General features: G+C 39.2%; 3 protein-coding genes and 1 pseudogene across 4 annotated transcripts; 2 read left to right on the top strand and 2 right to left on the bottom strand.

Annotated features, from left to right (window-relative positions):
* The first annotated feature begins 3,686 nt into the window (after positions 1-3,686).
* LOC115661999 (UDP-N-acetylglucosamine transferase subunit ALG14-like) lies at positions 3,687-7,326 on the top strand. 2 transcript variants are annotated; one of them, XM_056302505.1, is made up of 6 exons: positions 3,687-3,839; positions 4,399-4,546; positions 4,644-4,783; positions 6,451-6,597; positions 6,677-6,754; positions 6,857-7,326. In XM_056302505.1, exons 1-6 carry the CDS (start codon positions 3,822-3,824, stop codon positions 7,031-7,033), a joined length of 708 nt encoding a protein of 235 aa, XP_056158480.1. In that variant the 5' UTR covers positions 3,687-3,821; the 3' UTR covers positions 7,034-7,326. The 2 variants fall into 2 exon arrangements, with proteins under 2 accessions (XP_056158480.1, XP_056158481.1); XM_056302506.1 differs by having other exon boundaries at positions 3,694-3,839; positions 6,695-6,754.
* A 1,066-nt stretch (positions 7,327-8,392) lies between these two features.
* LOC115661544 (uncharacterized) lies at positions 8,393-12,383 on the top strand (annotated as a pseudogene).
* A 2,031-nt stretch (positions 12,384-14,414) lies between these two features.
* LOC115661539 (agamous-like MADS-box protein AGL61) lies at positions 14,415-14,936 on the bottom strand. The gene has a single exon (XM_030583785.1). It carries the CDS (start codon positions 14,934-14,936, stop codon positions 14,415-14,417), a length of 522 nt encoding a protein of 173 aa, XP_030439645.1.
* A 3,882-nt stretch (positions 14,937-18,818) lies between these two features.
* Positions 18,819-19,837, bottom strand: LOC115665906 (cytosolic sulfotransferase 12-like). The gene has a single exon (XM_030587721.2). It carries the CDS (start codon positions 19,832-19,834, stop codon positions 18,830-18,832), a length of 1,005 nt encoding a protein of 334 aa, XP_030443581.2. The 5' UTR covers positions 19,835-19,837; the 3' UTR covers positions 18,819-18,829.
* Between the last annotated feature and the right edge of the window lie 2,198 nt (positions 19,838-22,035).

Here is a 22,035-nt window from a genome sequence, read left to right on the forward strand (position 1 = left end):
AATGGTTAAGTGCTCGTCTTTAATCCATCGTGAGTAAGGGTGAGTAAGATGGATCGATTGGACCGGGAACCGCCCGGACTGAACTAAACCGGCAAGTTGGGTCCGATTCCCGGTTCCTAAAAGTAAAATCGGTGTTCGGACAGTTCGGTTCCCGGACCGATCGGATTGGATCGACGATGTGTGTATATGTATATATACTATTTCTTCAAACAATTGAGTCAATCATCAGTAAGAGATAAATGACTACGTATAGCAGTCACCTTACAACATTCTCGTACCGTATCCTTTCTTATTGTTGGCTAACCTCAGCCTTGGCAATGGGTCCGATTCAACCGCAGCAAAACCACTTCCTCTGCATTCAAATCTGGAATTGCAGGTGTCGACAAATTCTGCCTCTAAGAAATTTAACCAGATGAGGGCAAAGAGAAATAAGAACTTGAGAAAATAAATTAATGGAGCATGACTATATAGAAATATATATATTTCTTCAAAAATTCTCTCACTCTTTGACCGATTCCATTGGACAAGACAGGACCATCAATCCGGTTCGGTTCCCGATTCCTGGGTGGACCGGACCGTGAACCGATCACCCCTAATCGTGAGATTAATAACCTCTATTAGATCACAAAATAACTAATAATAAATAATTATAAATTGTTGTGAAGTTCATTTCTTAAAACATTTTTGGTCCACAATTAAAGATTGCTAAGTGTTATGCTGGTCGAACTTTGAAACTAATTATTTTGTAAGAGGGCAATGCTACCGTGACATCACCATTACTTTCGGTGAGTGACGGTCCGATAGGTGCCACCCGTTTAGTTGTTGGAGAGAACCACGGGGTTTTATATATATGAAGAAATAAACCAATGACGTTAATAAAGGAAAAAAATAGCCCATGTGATAATTGAACCGCATATCTTAGATAGTAGTAAAATTGATACATATTATATTCATAAGAATTCATAAAAGAAGAAAATTAACTATCAAACGCCCATATAATATTTTGATTTGCGAGTTTGAAAAATAAGCTCACTGATCTCTTTATAATTTTAAAAAAATAAAAGACAAAAGGGCAAATTACAATGTGATGTAGGGAACAGAACGAATATGGTTCGAATAACAGTTCTCGCCACGAGAACACTATGCAAATACAATATCAATTTGCTAAGAGAAACCTGAATCCAAATTCAAACTAAACATGGTCCAACACGACACGAAATGAGAACACTATTCAAACGCGATATAAACTTTTGAAGAGAAACTTGAACTCGAACATGAACTAAATATGATCCGACACGATACGCTTAGATAAAAAGTGTCATGAACCGGCTAGTTTTCACCAATTTTCATTAAAAAAAAGGCGGATTTTAAAGAAGTTGAAGCATTTGGGTCATACACGCAAAATGGCACTAAATCTAATAACCAAACATGATAATTACAGCAAAAAAAAGAAAAAGAAAAACATGGATATGATAATATACAGGAATCATCACCTTTATTTCACACTCATAATCATCAAAATTTTGCTCGTTTCTTCTTTGGAGTTTTTATGTATATATAATTATGTCAATTTATTAATTTTTTTTATTTATGTAGTAAATACCATTTGGCGGACCAGCAAATATGTGATGCAGATTTTCAATTTTACCTTTTTTCTTTTACACCAAAAAGGGTAGAGGAGAGGTGGCCAAAACTCGCAACCTGTCACGAAATTTTTAGTTTGAGCTATAACCATTCAACACTTACCGAGATACTTGAGTCTGGCGAAATTTTTATATATTTATTTTTGGACCCAAGAGAATTTTCATTTATGTGCTCATTACATGACACTTCACTTTGCCTTTATGATTGTCTCATGGCAAGCCACATGGTATGTTTCTGCCACGTGGTCCACATTCGACCAATGACTATTAAGTTTAGTGATTTATCATTTTCAAACATCTATATGTTGAGTTTAAATTTCCAAAAATAAATTGATGAGGAGAAAATACATAAGATATCTTCTTAATCGATATAATTTAGTCTTAAACATTTTTTCGGAATATATAAAAAAATGGTGTAGTTTTCTATTTAACCAAGAATGAAATAAAGGGTGTATTTTATTTCCTTCAGCAAAACTTATTGAATGATACAAATCTTTGTTCTAATAGTATAGTTTCCTTAAACAAACCCAAACTTGACTAACTAAGACTGAAACAAATGATATAGTTTTAATCAACTCACGAAAACTTTGAGAAAATAAAATCAACAACTTATTTGAAACGTGCATTATTACGTTTCATTTATTTTTATTTTCCAATTTTAAAGCTATTTATCTATTGTCGCTTATATCATCTAAAATAACATCATTTTTAAAAATAAAATGAAGATATTTTTATTCAAAAAATAAATGCGTTAGTTTATTGTTCAACAGCTCTTTTTTTTTTTAATCTTAAACGTATATTGAAATTTAAATAAGGAACAAGGAGGGACGTTCTTGACTTTTGATCACTAAGTCATTAAGATCAAATGGAAATTTCATTTAAAGTACATTTATTTATTGGTATTTTGTATAAATGATTAGGAAAAAAGTTTTTAATTGTTATTTTTTATGCTCTACGGGTGAGAGCTCCAAATTATATACAGATGAAATTGATTGACTCTAATAACTAGAACGAGAATGAACATACATAAAAGTACATTTACTTATTCATCTGAAGTTCATTGCAATCTATTATTTAAACTCGGAATTTTTCTCGAGTCTTGATATTCTTTTTCTCTTATAATTACAGCACGTCATATGTAACATTCTGTTGAGATACGTTTTGCTAGTTGACGAAATTTTTACTTATCTAAAAAAATAGATTATTAATAATTAAATTGATTAATATATATCATATCAATAATTACGTGAAGGTGGACTATTTAGCTAATGGATTACATTAAGTTAATCAAGCATGTTAATAAGATATTGAAGAGTGTCACGATTCGTCATCGAAAGAAATTAGTACTCATACTTTTGAAGCAATAGGGAAAATTCCATATCAATTCACACACGCATCTCGATTTCATTTTGTTTATTTAAATCGATCATTGTGAATCGTGATTAGACCTAATCAACAAGTAAGTAGCCCAAACAAACCCGGTCGACTCGAAGGGCAAAATTGAAAAGTACAAGTAAGAAATCGCGTTCTTAGCCCAAATTGCCCACTCAGTGGATCAAGATCCATCGAAATGCAATCGATTTTATCAAAAAATTATTAATGTTTCCGGCTTCGTTTGTTTCGCAGAATATATATGATTTGGAAAATATATTCCTAAAAATGACCGCTCATGCCGTTTGAAATAATTAGTCGATAAAAAATATTTATTATCGACAATAATTTATATCTAAATATTTCTGTGGACGACGTATCTTTCATTCCTTCATATTTATAAGCGATACATACGACCATTTTAAAATTATTTATTTTTATCTGATAAAAAAATTATTTATTTTTCTCGAAACAAACCTACATCATAAATAGACTTGGATAGGGTATATAGGCTCGTTATTAAATTGTGTTGGTCCGGATCCCATCTCATTCTCTTCAAATAAGTAGACAGATAGCATCCGAAATTACGTATTTGACCTTAGAGAGCATACTCCGTTACATTTTATTATTTTTTTGTTTGCCTAATCTATTTGCTCTGTTTAGCGTTGTCTGGCGTGTGCGCACGTGTGAGCCGCGCTCGCTCACGGCTTGACTCTGACTCCGGCCGGCCATACGCGCACCTCCTCGGCTCCTCCGTCGGACCGGGCGGCGGCGGCGGCGTTGCAGATCGGCATCCGTAGGGACCCGATGCCTGTTCTCCGACAGGTCTTGTCACTCGTTACTTCCCTTTCGCTATCGAGCGGTTTCATTTCACGGGACAGGGTTCGCGACTTGCCTTGTATCTTCTTGGATTCGTCGGTTTCACCTCGCGCCTTTTCTTGCCCCTTGATTTCCCTGAATTTGACCGACCCCTCTTTTCGTTTCTCCGTCGCTGCAACGAGGAACAATCCCACATAGCAGTACTCTTCTTTCTTTGGTGGGTCGGTTCTGATTCCTGTCGTTTGGCGTACAGAAGTTCTCCAGTGGCATTTCTGCACACTTTAGTCCACGCCAGTTCAAGTGGCATCGGTCACGTTGTAATTTATCGAACTTGTTTCGTATCTTGATGAACTGGGTTTCAAAGATGAAAACCCAAGTGCTAAGTTTGCTTTTGGGCTCAAAGATCTGTGCAGTTGTAGTGGTACTGCAAACTCCAGAGTGTGTTCTTGAGTTTTAATCTTGGCAGGGCATGTTTTGTTTCTCCTTTTCGATTTTATGATTCAACTAAATTGACATGGGGAAATAAGTTTCAATCTTGAAGTAGCACGTGCCATTTCCTGTGTAGATTATGGCTTCTGGCTCTGTTGTTGCTGCTCTTACTGCTCTGGTTCTTCTGATATTGATCCGCTTTCTATACATCGTACATTGGGGTGGAAAATCGCGCCATGGGAAATCTCGGAGAACCTATAGTACCCTCATTGTTTTAGGCTCAGGTTAGCTAGTAAATGGTTTACTTGTTAGCTTCTTTCTAGATTTCATTCGCTGAGAACTCATCGTGGTTATACTATGTCCATTCATCGACTTTTGCAGGGGGTCACACTGCCGAGATGTTGAATCTCTTGTCTGTGTTGCAGAAAGATAGGTTTGCACCTAGATTCTACATTGCGGCTGCCACTGACAATATGAGTCTCCAAAAAGCTCGCGTGATGGAGGACTCTCTAATTGACGCGGTAAAGTGCTAATAGCTGTGCTTTAAGGATATGTCAACTGAGTTTCCTGCTTTATGCTTGTGATAATTCTCTATCACTGCCGTTATTGTTCTTATAGGACTTCAATCACTCAATTGTTCTTTCAAAAGATGCTTGAGAACATGGATTTTGCGAATGAGGATTCACATTTGAGATTTTGATTGTGCCGAGACCTTGATTATGTAGTAGGAATGTAGAATGAGGTTATTTGTGGGTCATAATAGAGCATTGACATTGGTAGCAGTTGAGAAACAACACCCTTGGAAGGACCAGCTTGTCGAGGAGAGTGGAAACCAATTCTAGCTCAAGATGTGAAAATAGTATTCATCTCATAGACCCTTCACTTGTATTTGAGTCAACTTGTAGTAGAGATTTAATTCTTGAAATAGACTTAGCTATAGCTATATGAGGGCTTTTGGGATAAAGGAGCTAAATTTAGTTAGTTTCCTGCTTGGACGCTATAGAAGAGTCACTAAATCATTGGGGAAAGAATCAGTGGGCAGATAAGTTCAAGTTAAATGTTTTAGCTACATTTCGAGGGAAGTAGTAATATATCAATGTCTTGGTTACCATACTTGTTTGCTGATTGATGATTTGTGATGTGCATTCGAACTTGAGATTACCAGTACATAGTTTGATACCTTTACTATCCTGAAGTTTTTGCTAGGGATGGTGATGGTGTTAGAGTATTTCATATCAGAATCCACACGTCACGTATCTGTGTAAAAAGTACTGGAAGAGGGTCTTTTGTGAACCGAGTGGCATGGTAGTCGGTTGAGTGCATTTGATTAATGTATGTGCAAACAAGGAATATGACTTTAGATATCAAAGAACTCAATAGTGTCCTCCAACAGAGCATAGAATAGTTAGTGCCTTGCAACCTAAATTTCAGGAAACCCTGTTTCTAAAGATTCCTTTATAAACTGTTTAATGGTAATGCTATATATGTCACCTGTTGATGACTTTTTGAATCGTGTAATAGCATACTCATCTAAACCTGATTTCATAGAGCGAGGCAACCTCACATTGAAATAATACATACTGAAAAATTATTTGGGTTTAATCTGAATAAAGTATACTGAAGTGATCATTTGCATGACTTTGTGAGAGCCCAATTGTCTTTTGTCTGAAATAGTAAGGCAAAGATTGATTGATGAAACAGATAAAAGAAACCATTGTGCTCGACTTGCTAGTTAGATGATCCAGTTTCGCTTGAATAACCTGTGGAAGCTAGATCAAACTTTTGAGATTTCATCTTCCAATGCCGTATTATCTGTGCAGCGTCGACAGCATGTCTGGTTCAGTGTCATCATCTTGTCGTGACTCATTATTGCTTAACAAAGATATGGAGAATGCTTTATTTGCAGGATTTAATCCCCATGGGTTCATTTCATATATTAGATTTGGGGTGTCGCATTTCAATTATCACTAGTTTAGTTGGACAACACACACACACAGAGATATGCATGCATACACATACACAACAAGGATGTGCCACCGAAATGTGGGAAAGCATGTGACTCCTATTAGTGCAGTTGTCTGTCGCTGGCTCAACTGGAGCCATGTCATTCCCTCGTTCTATCTTTTGTTGATTGCAGCTGACATTTGTGATGTACCACAATTTATTGAGAAATCTCCTTCATGTGTAGGCTGGGGTCAAGGTAGAGGAAACTGCCAAGTATTTGCAGATATACCGGAGCAGAGAAGTCGGTCAATCATATGTAACTTCTGTTTGGACAACATTAGTTGCCACGGCTCATGCGCTATACCTCATGATTCAACTTCGACCAGAAGTGGTAATGTCAAGTATAAAGTTTAATTTTCTTCTTGTTTTTGTAAGTTATAAAATTTGTTCTGCATATTTGATGGATAAAGTTTACATTGGAAGTGCAGATCCTCTGTAATGGCCCCGGGACGTGCATTCCACTCTGTGCAATTGCCTTCTTATTCAAGGTCTGGAATTTCACTCTGTCAGTGCTTTCTTTTTTCCGAATATGTTGAGAATTCATTATCGATCGGATTGGAGCTGAAAGACAGCAATGGAAACCGTGGCAGGTTCTGGGAATCAGATGGTCATCTATATTTTACATGGAGAGCATAGCGAGAGTGAAAAGACTGTCTCTAAGTGGATTGCTTCTCTACAAATTACGAGTAGCCGATCAGTTTTTCGTGCAATGGCCACAGCTGCAGAGAAAATACCCTCGGGCTGAGTATGTTGGTTGTCTTATGTAGGTGATTAAGATGTCTCTTACACAGAGAGAGAATCGTATGTCTAATTCGAAGCAACAGTTATGAGGCGGCAGCAGCATAAATACAGACTTATTAGCAGTATTCCTGCTCCAGAATAAGTTAGGCTGAATATAATTCATCAGAAGGTGCACAGCAAGCATATTTGGTAGTTCCTGTTTCCAAGAGGATGTATTCGGCTCTACTCGAGTATGTCATTAGAAGAGGATATGGTAATTATCTGAGCAGTGTAAAGGCTGAAGTACATAGTCAATGGTATGTTGTGTTGATGTAGTGAACATTGTGCCTCTGTATTCATTTGAATTTTGCATGTTGGTCTAGAGGCAAAAATGGTGTTTGGGTAGCATTTGTTCAAATCTGACCCGAATCCGATCTTTGTGATTCCAACCCTCATTATCACATTTTTTATCAGATCAGTTTTTAAGCAATACAAATTAAGAAAATTACTTTTCGAAATTTCGATTTTTCATGAAAAAATTGAGCTTAAGAAAATTAACAAATTGGTCGGGGTTGAGATGGATTTATTTTGCAATTCGTCCTAGTAGAAAATCAAAACTAAGGAAACTAGTGGGTGATTGACCAATATATCCAGCAGTCCGGATAAAAAAAAGATGCAAGCTGTTCTATGAATTTCATCCAATGTTGGTCCTCAAACGAGTCCTTGCTTCATTTTTTTTTTGGTCGGATGATCGAGTTGCAATGTAGATCCGCTATCACCCAAATTCAACTTGAGAACACTGTTTAGGTAAATTAATATCTATACTCCTACTATCTTCACATATTTAGACATAAACATTAAAAAAAATTGTACATATAATTTATTTTTCATAAACAAATTAACCTTGGCATCTATTCATGTCTACAATTATTTTACAAAAAAATATTAACATAATAATATTGCTTCAAAAAGAGTAACTTTATCGATTTGTAGTAAACATATGGAACGAATCAAAGCCGAAATCATAATTTAATAATACCAATCACGTCGTAAACAATAAAAAAAATGACGAGAGATTATTCCGAAAAAAAAAAGAGAATCGGAAAATACAAGAATATCATTCAACATTAGCGGTGAGCGCAGCTTTCTTGAAATAGATTTCTTTTTCTTTTTTTCCCCTTTTTATTGGGCGATTTCCTGTATTTGAATCTTGGTTATCGAGAGAGAGACACGAAAGCATCCGGGGGCGTCGTGACGTCATCAGTATCCGTTGTAGACAAGACAGTTTTTTCCGTTTTTTTTCCGTTTTTTCGGGAATATAACATTGGTTTCCTCGTTTTCTCCTCGGACTCTTCCGAAAGAGAGAGAGAGAGAGAGAGAGAGCGTGGTTTGAATACGAGGTTAGGGTTTATCTTTGGAATGTCAATCACATCAGTCCTCTCTCTCTCTCTCTCCGTCTCGCTCTCCCTTTTTAGCCATGAACGTGTCTTCTTCGTTGATGGAGGATGCAGGCTCGCTTGAAGGTCGGCAGCGACGGCGTTGCGGATCGTCGGCATCTTCTCCCGCAGGTTTTCGGTCAGCGCTTTTACTTTCCCTGTTGAGCGATTTCAGTTCACGGGATAGGGTTCTTGACTTGTCTTGTTGTTGTTGGTCTTCTTGGGGTTCGTCAGTTCAGCTGGTGCCTTTTCTTGCCCTCGATTTCCCTGAATCTGACCGACCCCTCTTTTGTTTCATCCGTCGGTACAACGAGGAACAATCCCCATTAGTTTAGTGCTCTTCTTTTTATGGGGGGTCGATTTTGATTTCTCTTGTCTGCATATAGAAATTCTCGAGTTGCTTTTCTGCACGTTTGAGTTCGTCCAGTTCGAGTGGCATCTGTTTCTTTAAAACCTTTGCGACATCGGCTTTTGTCTTGGTTTGGAGTCGAGAGAAGAAAGAATATGGCGGAACGAAAGGTGGTGAACAAGTATTACCCCCCAGACTTCAACCCTTCCAAGCTGCGTAGGTTTGGGGGGAGGCCAAGAAATCAACAGATTAAGGTCCGGATGATGCTTCCGATGAGCATCCGATGCAACACCTGCGGGAATTACATCTACAAGGGGATAAAGTTCAATTCTAGGAAGGAGGTTGTTGTCAGTGAGATGTATTTGGGGATGCAGATATTCTGATTTTACTTCGAATGCACTAAGTGCTCTGCTGAGATCGCGATCAAAACCGATCCGCAGAATTCGGATTACATTGTGGAGTTAGGGGCGACAAGGAATTTCGAGCCCTGGCGTAAGCAGGATGAGGTGGCAGAGAATGAGAAGAGGAAGAGGGCGGCTGAAGAGACGGGCGACGCGATGAAGTGCTTGGAGAATAAGGCGCTTGATACCAAGAGAGAGATGGATGTCCTGGCCTCTCTCGATGAGATGATATCAATGAAGTCGAGACGTGCAAATGTGGAGGTAGATGCAATGCTGGAGGTTCTAAAATGCACTTCTGCTGCAAAGGAAAAGAAGCTAGAGGAAGACGATGAAGCCCTTCTCAAATCAATTGTATTCCGTACATCCAAAGATTTTGTCCGTAAGATCAAAGATGAAGATTCTGAGGATGAGGAAGATTTGACTCGACCAGTAAACAGTACTCTCAAGAAGAGAAGACTTAGTGAGGAATTTTTTGACAAGCCAACAGATTCATTGACAAAAGCTACTTCCTTGGTGCCAATTGTCGTGGTAAAGAAAGCTGCTCCAATCTACAACATTAGCGCTACAATTGTAAAGGCTAAAGAAGATGCAGCAGATAAGAATAGTGGTCTGAGCTCAGTACTTCAAAACTATGAAAGTAGTGATGCTGATGATGATTGAAGTATGGTTTAGTTGCACATGGTATTATTCATTTTCTCGTTCTATTAGCAGAAATTTTTTTGATTCTATCTCGATTGTAATTTCTGACTGAAGGGAAATGCATGCGAAGTATTTTTTGATGGAAATTTTTTTTTGTCCAATGCAAAAGCTTTAGCTGACAGTCCTCCTCACATGTAGCCAGGACTTAGGGCTAATTGGGGAAGCAAATAGGGGGTTTGGAAAGATTTAAATTCTCTCTCATACCATATAGAAAGGCAAAGATTGATTAATCATCTTTACGAGAGTCCAATCATCTTTAGTGGGAAGTAGTAAGGCAAAGATTGATTAATGAACAAGATAAAGAAAACATTATGCTCGACTTGCTAGTTTAATAGTGCTAAATCCAGTTTCTCTTGAATAACCTTTGGAAACTAGAACAAACTTTTGAGATTTCATCTTCCATTTTGTTCTATTGTATCTGCAGGGTCTATAGCATGTCTGGCTCAGTGTCATCATCTTTATGACATGACTGATTATTGCTTAACACAAACATGAAAGAATACTTCTTTTGCAGGATTCATCCCTCCATGAATTCATTTTTTGTCATTGATTTGGGGTGTCAATTTCAGTTATCACTAGTTTAGTTGGACAAAACACGCACGTGCATGCGCGCTCGTGCAGATATGCACACAAAGACACACATACCCAACAAGCATGTGATCCTTATTGTATGAAAGCATGTGGCTCCCATTAGTGCAGTCGTCTTTTGCTGGCTCAGCCAGAGCCATGTCATTCCCTTGTTCTATCTTTTGTTGATTGCAGCTGACATTTGTTATATCCCACACACTTTATCGATAAATCTCCTGCATGTGTAGGCTGGTGTCAAGGTAGGGGAAACTGCAAAGTATTTGCAGATATGCTGCAGCAGAGAAGTCGGTCAATCGTATGTAACTTCTGTTTGGACAACTTTAGCTGCCACAGGTTGCCACAGCTGATGCACTATACCTCATAATTCAACTCAGACCAGAAGTGGTAATTTCTTCCTATAAAGTTTAATCTTTTTCTTGTTTTTGTCGGTTATAAAATTTGCTTTGCGTACTTTATGATGATGATAACATCGGAAGTGAAAGATCCTCTGTAATGGCCCTGGAACGTGCATTCCGCTGTGCAATTGCCTTCTTATTCAATATTTGGTATTCCCCTCTCTGTCAGTGCTTTCCTTTTTGGAATTATATAGAGGATTTCATTCTTGATCTATTTGACATGAGAACTGAAAGACAGATGGAAACTGTGGCAGGTTCTGGGAATCAGATGGTCGTCTATATTTTACATGGATATCATAGCTAGAGTGAGAAGACTGTCTCTAAGTGGATTGCTTCTCTGCAAACTAAGAGGAGCTGATCAGTTTTTCGTACAATAGCCACAGCTGCGGAGAAAATACCCTCAGGCTGAGTATGTCAGTTGTTGTATGTAGGCAATTAAGATTCATGTCTGACACGCAGAGAATCACATGTTTGATTGAAAGCAACAGTTATGAGGCGGTGGCGGCATATAAGTACACATTCAATTTGAGATTTTAATTGGGCCAAGACCTTCCTGTTTCTGGAATAGGAATGTAGAATGAGGTCTATAGGTCTCAATAGAGCATTGGCATTGGTAGCGGTTGGGCTACTATACCCTCGGGAGGAGAGTATTTGCAGATATACTGGAGCAGAGAAGTCGGTCAATCACATTTAACTTCTCTTTAGATGACTATAGTTGCGACGGCTCATGCACTGTACCTCACGATTCAACTCAGACCGGAAGTGGTAATGTGTTCCTATAAAGTTTAATTAGTTTCTTGTTTCTGTTAGTTATAAAATTCGCTTTGTGTACTTGACAATAACATTAACATTGGAAGTGCAGATCCTCTGTAACGGCCCTGCAATGTGCATTCCACTCTGTGCTATTGCTGCCTTATTCAAGGTTTTGAATTCTCCTCTGTGTCAGTGCTTTCTTTTTCAGAATTATGTCGAGGAATTCATGTTATTCATCTGTTTGTCATGAGAACTGAAAGACAGCAATGGAAACAGTGGCAGGTTTTCGGAATCAGATGGTCATGTATATTTTATGTGGAGAGCATAGCTAGAGTGAGAAGATTCTCTGTAAGTGGATTTCTTCTCTACAAACCAAGAGTAGCTGATCAGTTTTCGGTGCAGTGGCCACAGCTGCGGAGAATAATGTGTTTAATTTAAAGCTACACTTATGAGGCGGCGGCGGCGGCATAAATGCAGACTGTTCCTGTTAAGGAATAAGGTGGGCTGGATAGATTTTGGCGAAAGGTGCGCGCATCAAATGACGCATTCTTGCCTTCAAGACGATGTGCTCAGCAGGCTCGAATACATCATTAGAAGAGGATATCCGAACAGCATAAAGGCTGTAAGTGCATATTATCGATATGTGGCGTCGAGATGGTGAGAATCGTGCCTCTGTATATGTTTTTTTGCGTGCCGTTTTCGGGGGAAACAATGGTGTTTGGGTAGCATTCGTTCGAATCCAATCCGAATCCGATTTTTGTGATTCCTTCATCGTTCCAATATCCATAGAGTGTTGTATTCCTAAGTCTAACCTTATTAACGAGTGTTTACGCCATTTTTTCTGCTAGAAATGGAATCTGTTGATTACTTCGATTTTAGAAAACTATTGGATCGTTCGCAAATACCTCGTCTTCTTGCCTATTTGCTTCACTTCTCGGATCTCAAGCATAATCCATTAGCCTTTAACATGGTAGAGAGTTTTTGTTTGAAATTATTTATAACATGAAAAGTTTGGGGTAAATACGGTACGAGGGCACTAGTTTATGATTTTTTGTGACATGAAAATTAGTTTGAGATAGATGTGACACGGGTGTACAATTTAAGAGTTTTGATGGTATTAACATTTCTATTTTTCTTTACCACCCGCCTGAGTGGCGCTGCTGGAGCGCGCACTCTTCCTCTCACAAAAGGTTGAGTGTTCGAATCCCGGGTGCCGCAGGGTGACTTAACCGGTGCACGTGTGTGGTGGCTAGCACGTGTCGCCCCCAGGGTTTACCTCCCGGCTGTCGGCCGTGCGGGAGTTCCCTAGGTCATAAAAAAAAAAAAACATTTCTGTTTTTCTTTTATATATATATATTCGTATTTCCTCTTTCTTTGCTCGAATTCTTTAGCGAGTGACAGAAATCAACCAAGTCATTGGGCTAGTTTGGTATGAGGTTCGAGATTTTATTCTTATCTAAAAGAGAGCTTGGGAATCTTATATTTTGTTCATGAATAATTGATGGTCAAGATGATATTGACTACTCATTTATATTATTGCTAAAAATAGGAAGTGGCGAGAAAATAATTTTTTTCAATCGTATTTCTTGAAAATCTGCCATAGAACTGAACAATTTGATCGGCATATTCAAATAGTTAATCAACATCATCCCAATCATTAATTATCTATTGATTCGTAGCTTCTTTTGTTAATAGTGCGAACCTATTACTAAATAGGGTTTAAGTATGAAATTTGGGATTTTTAGGATGTTAATTATCAATTATCGCCGGCGAAGTTTGATTTGTGCTTCGGCAGAGAGAATAGAAAACTGCATGCATGCGGTCATCACGTTACCAACTCCCCAACTTAATCTTTCTTCCCTTCTTTTACCACCTTATTCATCAACTTTCTCTATTTTGTTTTAGGGCTAATTTAAAAAAGAAAAAACGTCAATTTTACCTCGAGTGACAATTCTGATCCGAATTTTTGTTTGTCTCGCTAAAAATCACTGGGTTTAACTCGAGTCCCAAATCTGACCCTCGTTAACCAAAGCTTGACATCTTATAGATTGTTATAAACACTTTGGTAATCTCCTTTACTACTTCCCAACAAAATCTATTTATTAATGTTCATAACTAGAACCCGATATATTAAATGAGATAAATTGATTAATGTCCATGCGACGTAGACTTCAAAGTTCTAGGGGAAGGGCATGGGCTTGTTTATAACTTGGTAGATCTCGTCCATGGCATTTCTCGACGAGTGATGGTCCACAACTTCGGATTACGACGAATCGGTGGAGGCTAATCGGAAAAATTCAATTAGGAGATCTTTTTTACTTGCCAGTGAAGTGTAGGAAACCATGGACAATTTCACTGTTATTTTTCAAGCTATAACTTGGAAAAGAAGATAATAAATAGTACTTTAAATCCAGCTAGCAAGCGATGTAGATTTATTACCAAGGTGGAATAATCACGTTGGACAATCAACGATTCCAAGTCAATTGGGCCACATTTGAGATTTAAGTGAAAGTTGGTGATTTTTCATGAGACAAAAAAATTTAGATCAAAATTGTCACTCAAGATAAGGTTAGCACTTTTTTTTGGAATTAAGTGTTATCTTTTATAACTTCTGCTGCACAAATAATCATATGCATGGTACATGAACATAATGTTTTTTCATCACGAGTTTATTCTATTACCATTAAAGAAAATTGTACATTGCAGCAACAAGCGATAATTATGACTTGGACCGATCGATCCCGATCGAGTTAATTGAACAAAACAATTAAGTGACCAAAAAACAAACGATGAGTCGCTATTCAAAATCAAACACAAGGTTGAATACCTAATCTATCAGCGACCATCTTCATCAAATTCTCCAGCGAATCCACATAATGCTCCAACTCATCCGCTCCAATGCCATCACCAACGTTCTCATCCCACCACATCTGACCAGAACAATTCCCGGCAGCTCTTCCCTCTCCGGCTTCGGCCTCGACCCTTTTTGCCTCTTCGAGCTTCGACACCGAGTCTTGTAATTGCCTCTTGTGCTCGTCAAGAGCGTGGCTCGGAGCAGCCGCCGCCTTGCTCGCTCGGGTGCCAGCTCCCCCGGAGATGTAGCGTTCGATGACGGCATCGGCAGACGGGTGGCCGAAGACGAAGGGGTTGCCGTGGGGCGAGTAGGCGATGATCACCACCTCGGCGCCGCACAGGATGACGAGCTCGCTCGCCTTCCGGAACATGCCCTGGTGGCGCTTGGAGAACGTGACCTCGCGCGCGGCTTTGTTCTCGATGATCTTGCATTCAGTTCGACGGTGACCTAGGGTTTGCTTCTTTGCCTCCGCCATGGCCTTGAGTCTTTGGCTAACTCTCTCACGATACCGATAGCTTTGGTTTTTGCTTTTGGGGTTTATGGAGTGAGAAGTATTGTTGAGATTGAAAGCATGAGTCGAGAAAAACATAGAGAAAAGCTCATGGTGTATTTATAGCGTGATTTGTCCTAACAAGTGTCTAAAATACTTCCTAATAACAAAAGTATCAATTTCCCAAACTGGGATCACACGTATATCTAAAATTTTAACGTTTCCTTATTTGTATGAACTTACGTGATTTATTGATTCTTCGGAATATATCTTGATTTAGAGCGCGATTTCTATTTAGAAGGGTATGGAGACACTTGTTAAGCAGTTAATATAAAGAAAACTTTTTAGTTTCAAAAGGGAAAAAACCACCAAAAACCCCAAACTTTGTCACATGTGACACATTTACCATGAACTTTTTTTTGTGACACCAATAACCCCAAACTATGCTATTTGTGACACATTTACCCCAATGTACTTTAGTCCATGGGCATTTTCGTCTTTTTTGCTTTTTCTTTTTTTTTTCCCCTTTTTTTTTCCTTTCTGGCGAGGGGGGCTCTCGCCGGCACTGGATCTGGCGAGGGCCGCCCTCGCCGGCGTTGGGTGAGGGCTGCCTCGCCCAGGCGAGGGAGGGCGGCCCTCGCTTGCCCAGGCGAGGCGGCCCTCGTCGGCGTCGAGCGAGGGCGGCCCTCGCCAGATCCGGCGAGGGTCACCCTCGCCTGAGTCGGGCGAGGGCCGCCCTCCCTCGCCTGGGCGAGGCGGCCCTCGCCAGATCCGGCGCCGATGAGAGCCCCCCTTGTCGGAAAGGAAAAAAAAGGGGAAAAAAAAAAGAAAAAACAAAAAAGACGAAAAATGCCAATGGACTAAAGTACATTGGGGTAAATGTGTCACAAATAGCATAGTTTGGGGTTTTTGGTGTCACAAAAAAAAGTTCAGGGTAAATGTGTCACATGTGACAAAGTTTGGGGTTTTTGGTGGTTTTTTCCCTTTTTTTTATTAAGTATGTTTTATAATTGTCGGAAAACAATGGTTAGCAGTATTCACGTCAGATATGTAAGTTGTTATTAGGACAGCATTCAATGATTGGAAGAGATTGTCTATGACATGTTGACTTGTTAAGACTTGTTAAATCTTATTTTGCATCTATGCTTATACTAGTGAATTGTTGGACTTGGATAATATTGTCGGATCTCCATGATGAGTCATCTTGATCTGGCTCAACTATTCAGATAATTAATCGAGTAAGATAGTTTTTAGCAAAAAAAAAAAAATAGAGTAAGACAGTTGTTATGTTGAAAATATATATATAAAAAAGATAGTTGTTATTTTATTTTTGGAGTCCACTTGGACATATTTGATTGGGTTATCTTTTAAATTTTCTACACGTCATAAAATTGATGACCTAGACAACATCATCCAAAAATCCACGTAAATTATTTATTATCTTTATATTATAAATATTATTAACTAATTTAGAAAATTTTGGATGTCACAAATAAGGGATAAAGACAACACAAGTGTCATAACTTTCGTACGGCACTCATTTGAGTGTCATAACTTTTTTTTTTCGATCGCTTGGGTGCCTATTCCGGGAATTGTCCCACGTGGCATTTTAAATTAAATTTTTACCGCGACGTGGCTTTTTTTAAAGAAATTTAAGTCCAACTTGGCTGCATTGGCTGAAATTTAAGAAATCGCAGAGAAATAAGGTGACGGAGATGCCACATTGGCTGCATTAGTGGAAAATCACCAGCATCTAGCCAATACCGCTTTTTATTATGAGTTAATACCACGAAAAACCCTAAACCGGTACACTCGTGATAAATTTACCTCGAACTAATATTTTTATCACCAAAAATCCCAAATTGGTACGCTTGTAACAAATTTACCCTCTGTTAGTTTCCGTTAAATTTTATCGTCAAATTGCTGGGTTGAATGACACGTGGTGATTGATTGGTGTTCCCATTTGGGGTTTTACCCCTCTGTTTGTCATATGTTTACCAATTTGTGATTTTTCGTCGTATTAATCCAATTTAACGAAGGGTAAATTTGTCACAAGTGTACCAGTTTAGAGTTTTTGATGGTAAAAAAATTAATTTGGGAAAAATTTGGCACATGCGTACTAGTTTAAGGTTTTTGGTAGTCCAAAAATTAGTTCGGGGTAAATTTGAGTTTGGAGTTTTTCGTGGTATTAATCCTTTTATTATATTATTTTTCCCTCTATTTTGCCGACTCATCTTGTTTCCAGTTCAGCCCTCTTTCTGATTTTCTTTGACTGCTCCCTCCATCAATTCACGTTTTCCCCCTTTTAAAACTCTTCGCCTGAGCATCTCCTCCGAAAATTTTGCCGAGTTCACGGTTTTCGCTTGCAAAAAACCCCTCCACCGAATCTACTCATTATTTTTTGGGTTAATACAACGAAAAATCATAAACTGGTACACTTGTGACAAATTTACCATCCGTTAATTTTAGTTAAATTTTACTATCAAAATTGTTGAGTTGGATTACTCGTGGCAGTTGACGAGTGCACCAATTTGGGGTTTTACTCTATGTTTGTCACATATGTACCATTTTGTGATTTTTCGTGGTATTAATCTAATTTAACAAAAACTAACTGATGGATAATTGTCTCAAATGTACCGATTTGGGATTTTTGGTGGTCAAAAAATTAGATTGTGATAAATTTATCACGGATAAATAAATTTGGTGTTTTTGGTGGTATTAACCCTTCTTTTTTTAAATTTTGATTCTCGTGTGTATTCTCTTCGTCAATTGTACACTAATGTTGACCGACTAAGCTCCATTGCTCAACCATGGAGAAGAACAGAGAGAAATAGAGAATTAATCTGCTCCCTTTTTTTTTGGTCTTTTTTTATATTTCTTTATCAATAGGGCCAAAACAACGTCGTTGCATTTAGTTTTTATTGATTTGATTATTTTTGGCCAGCCACGTCAGCCTATTTATAATAAATTAATGCCACGTTGGATTTTCAAACCGCACAAATCGCCAATGGCACTCTAGTCAACGATTTAAAAAAAAATTTGGCACTCCAGTGAGCACCGTATGAAAATTATAGAGTTTGTGCTGTTCTTATCCCCGCAGACTGTGATGATGGGCAGCCAAGGTGCAGCAGTCGAGTATGGAGGTGGCTAAGGGAGGGAGGAAGAAAAGAGAGAGAGAGAGAGATTAGGGTTAGGTGCCATTTGTATTGGATATGGTGAGGTTTAGAATATGTTAGGTTGTGTTGGGATGAGTATGGGTATGGGATGGATCTCGGATTGGATATGGATTGTTAAGATTGGAGTACATATACGTTAAACGTATGAATTTGGATGAGGCTCGTTTTACAATCTAAATCCGATTTGCCCCACTCATTTGACAGACCTTACGGGGATCAGTCCGTATGTGTCAATTGTTTGATGGGACTTACTTCTTTATCATTGACCTTTTCCTTTTCAGAAAGCTTGGAAACGAAACGAAACAAAACAGAGATTCTTTTTTCCTTTGAAATGCACATTTACGTTGTTTAGCAACTCAATCCATCTGACGACAAACAAACAAGAACTAGAATACTCTTTAAACAACAACAACACGTATAGTAGACCATTCGCCACGAAGCTTCACATAGCAAAAAGAAAAAAAAGGGGAATTGAAAAGAATAACAGGAGATAAATAAATCCATAACCTTCCGGCGAGAAGGAAGGCAGCTTTTCATCATTAGCCAACTATGTGTTGGCAAGAAAACACCTGCAAAATGCCAATAGTACAACATAAATGAAGACTTAAATCATAACTTTGAAGCATCTCACTATGGAGATGAGATGAACCCACGAGACCATGCAACTTCTATGGTCTGTAGATACTTCTATTTAATAGAACTTCAGAGCTTCAAACCAGAACCGCGCAACTTCTCTTCCATGACACCGTCAATTTTCTCCCCCATCTCAGCACTCATGTGATTCACCCAATCTCCAACCTCGCCTCTCCTGAAGAACAACTTGTTCTCTTGTCCAGTCGACAGCTTCCCGCTCTTGTTCACCTCCAATGCGCTCAAATTGTCGAAGCTACACATCCTCAGTATTCCCGCCACAGTCCCGTCTCTCAGTTCTTCTTCGCTAAATGGACATCCCATGAAATCGGCCAACCTCCACACGTGAGAATGCGGGCCTTCTTTCATCTCCTCGTACATCATGAACAACACCTTCTCGGGCATCTCCGAGCTCGTCCTGTGGTAACCCAGCACATGGTCCCAGTAAGGCCCGTAAAAGCTCATCCCTCGACAGAAGTTGTCAAGGCAATCCGGGAGAGGAATCTGGCCCTTCTCGGGACTCAGCTTGTCGAAGAAGTGCCACAGCGAGACGAAGGTGTCCTTAGGGTTCCTACACAGGTAAACCAGCTTGCACTCGGAGTCCCTCACCGACTGTGGAAGCGAGGAATAAGGCAAGTGGGTGGCGAAGAGCCACGGGGAGGCGAAAGCAGCAAAATCGGGATTTTCTTGCTCGACACAGAGCTCCAAGAAGGGCATGAGGTCGTGGGGGTTTTGGGTTAGGAGAGGGTGGCATTGTTGTGAGTCGGACTTGGAGTACTTGGCACAGTTCAAGAGAGCGAAAAGAATGGCCTTTAGCCAGGTGGTGTCAGATTTCGGGTTGCTGACTAGGAGGATGTCAGAGGTGTGAGCTTGGAAGTGGTTTTGGCAAGCGGGGATGCCGCTCAAGAGCGGAGACGGGAACCAGAAGCCCTGACATGGGCAGAGAGAGGCCGCGACCCAGTCTTCTTCTGAAGGGAGAGAGGAGAGCAAGTCTTTGCATGCTTGCGACATGCCATTGTCTCGCAAGTACTTTGCACGGGAAGGAGGACGAGTTTGAGAGCCTTGCATGGTGGTCATGGTGGTGGTGGTGGTGGTGGTGGTGCATGAGAAGGAGTTGGAGAGTGGGAGTGGACGATTATTCTCGCTAGCTAGCTATGAGGCTCGGTTAGGAAAGGGTTATTTGATGTTTAGGGGCACAATGGCATTAAATAGTCAGGATGGTATCAGATGATGATTATTCAGTGTTATTTTGGGGAATTTAAAAGAATCTGTCATCTGAAATAATCAGTCTGATATTAGTATTCTTTATGGTTTGAAGGTTTCTTTTTGTAGCGTTCTTCTTCATCATTGGAATTCTTTACCGTTTTGCAACAATAGGTGCTACTTGATCGTCATTTTCTTGAAAAAATTGGAGATTGTGGGGGGACGGAGACTCCATATTGACCAGGGCCATCACTCTTTTGTCCTCTTTTACTTAACTTGACTTTCGCAGCTTCTTATGCATTAATCGGCACGAAACTCATGAGCTTTAATACATTGACAAATGTAACCGTTTCGTTCTCTTAACAAAGAGGATTTTTCAATGATCCTTTTTTGTTTCAAAACAGTAATCTTAGTTGTTTCAAACCCTTTGCTCTACCCTCTCTCGGATTGTAGAGCTTTCTTTCTACCCTTTGTTGGTAGTTCAATCCTAAACCCTACGTCACCTTCAACCCTAATGGCATTCTTCTACTCCCTCCTAAAACCCTTTATGTGTGTAAACCCTCGTGGACCTCTTCAACATTCTCTTTATTGAGTTTGGCTTGAGGTGGTCTCGTTGGCTTCTTTTGAAACTACTTAATGTGGGCTATGGTCATCCCTCTAATCCGATTATTCACTAAAATTGCTGATGGATTATTTTCCCCAAGGCATGCTACTTCCCAGTTAGTGTCACACCCCGAATCCTATGAGAATAGGGGAATGACGTGGGCATACTTCTACCTGAAGGACATAACCTCAAATATAACCAACAATATTAGAGTTTCTATGATTGATCAAAAGAATATTTACACTTCCAACAAATGTCAACAGATACATATACTACTCCCTCAAACCATACACAAAATCCAACCAAAGTTTTATGACGCCCTTTTGCTAAAGATTCCTTCGTAAACTGGTTTATGGTAACTGCTAACTATGTTGCCTTTTTGACTCTTGTAATAACATGCTCCTATCTAAGCCTGACTTCACGGAGCGAGGCAACCTCACATTGAAATAATCCCTACCAACTAATTTTCTGGATTCAGTCTGATAAAATTATACTGAAGTGATCATTTGCATGACTGTGCGAGAGTCCAATCATCTTTAGGGGGGGGGGGTAGGGAAAAAATTAATAAGGAAAAAAAAAAAAAAAAAATATGGTCGACTTTTTGTTGGGGGGAGAGAGAATCCAGTTTCCTGAAACAACCTTAGGAAACTAGAAAAACTTTTGAGATTTCATCTTCCATTTTGTTCTATTGTATGTGCAGGTCTATAGCATGTGTGGCTCAGTGCCATCATCTTCCTGTCATGACTCATCATTGCTTAACAAGAACATGAAGAATACTTCTTTTGCAGGATTTAATCTTCCATGGTTTCATTTTATATGATAGATTTGGGTGTCAATTACAGCTATCACTCGTATAGTTGGAAAACACACACACACACACATACAGAACAAGCATGTGATCCTAAATGTAAGAAAGCATGTGGCTCCCATTAGTGCAGTCGTGTGCTGCTGGCTTAGCGGGAGCCATGTCAATCCCTCATTCTATCTTTTGTTGATTGTAGCTGACATTTGTAATATATCACACAATTTATTGAGAAATCTCCTCCATGTGCAGGCTGGGGTCAAGGTGGGGGAAACTGCAAAGTAATTGTAGATATACCTTAGCAGAGAAGTCGATCAATCTTATGTAACTTCCGTTTGGACAACTTTAGTCGCCACAGCTCATGCGCTATACCTCATTATTCAACTTAGACCCGAAGTGGTAATTTCTTCCTATAAAGTTTAATTTTTTCTTTGTTTTTGTTGGTTATAAAATTTGCTTTGCGAACTTCACGATAACGTTAACATTGGAGGTGCAGATCCTCTGTAATGGCCCTGGAATGTGCATTCCAATCTGTGTACTGCCTTCTTATACAAGGTTTGAAATTCCACTTTCTGTTAGTGATTTCTCTCTCTCTTGGAATTATGTTGAGGAATTCATTCTTGATCTGTTTGTCATGAGAACTGAAAGACAGCAATGGAAGCTTTGGCA

This window comes from Syzygium oleosum, unplaced genomic scaffold (assembly GCF_021117445.2).
Source record: "Syzygium oleosum isolate NSW1041296 unplaced genomic scaffold, Sole_v2.1 Sole_v2.24, whole genome shotgun sequence".
In the NCBI taxonomy this organism is placed as follows: Eukaryota; Viridiplantae; Streptophyta; class Magnoliopsida; order Myrtales; family Myrtaceae; genus Syzygium; species Syzygium oleosum.

Coding starts and splice junctions, on each gene's coding strand:
- LOC115661999 (XM_056302505.1), top strand. Junction 4,784..6,450: donor AGGACTCTCTAATTGACGCG/GTAAAGTGCTAA, acceptor CTTCATGTGTAG/GCTGGGGTCAAGGTAGAGGA. Junction 6,598..6,676: donor TTCAACTTCGACCAGAAGTG/GTAATGTCAAGT, acceptor TGATGGATAAAG/TTTACATTGGAAGTGCAGAT.
- LOC115661539 (XM_030583785.1), bottom strand. CDS start 14,936: ATGGCGGAGGCAAAGAAGCAAACCCTAGGTCACCGTCGAACTGAATGC.
- LOC115665906 (XM_030587721.2), bottom strand. CDS start 19,834: ATGACCACCATGCAAGGCTCTCAAACTCGTCCTCCTTCCCGTGCAAAG.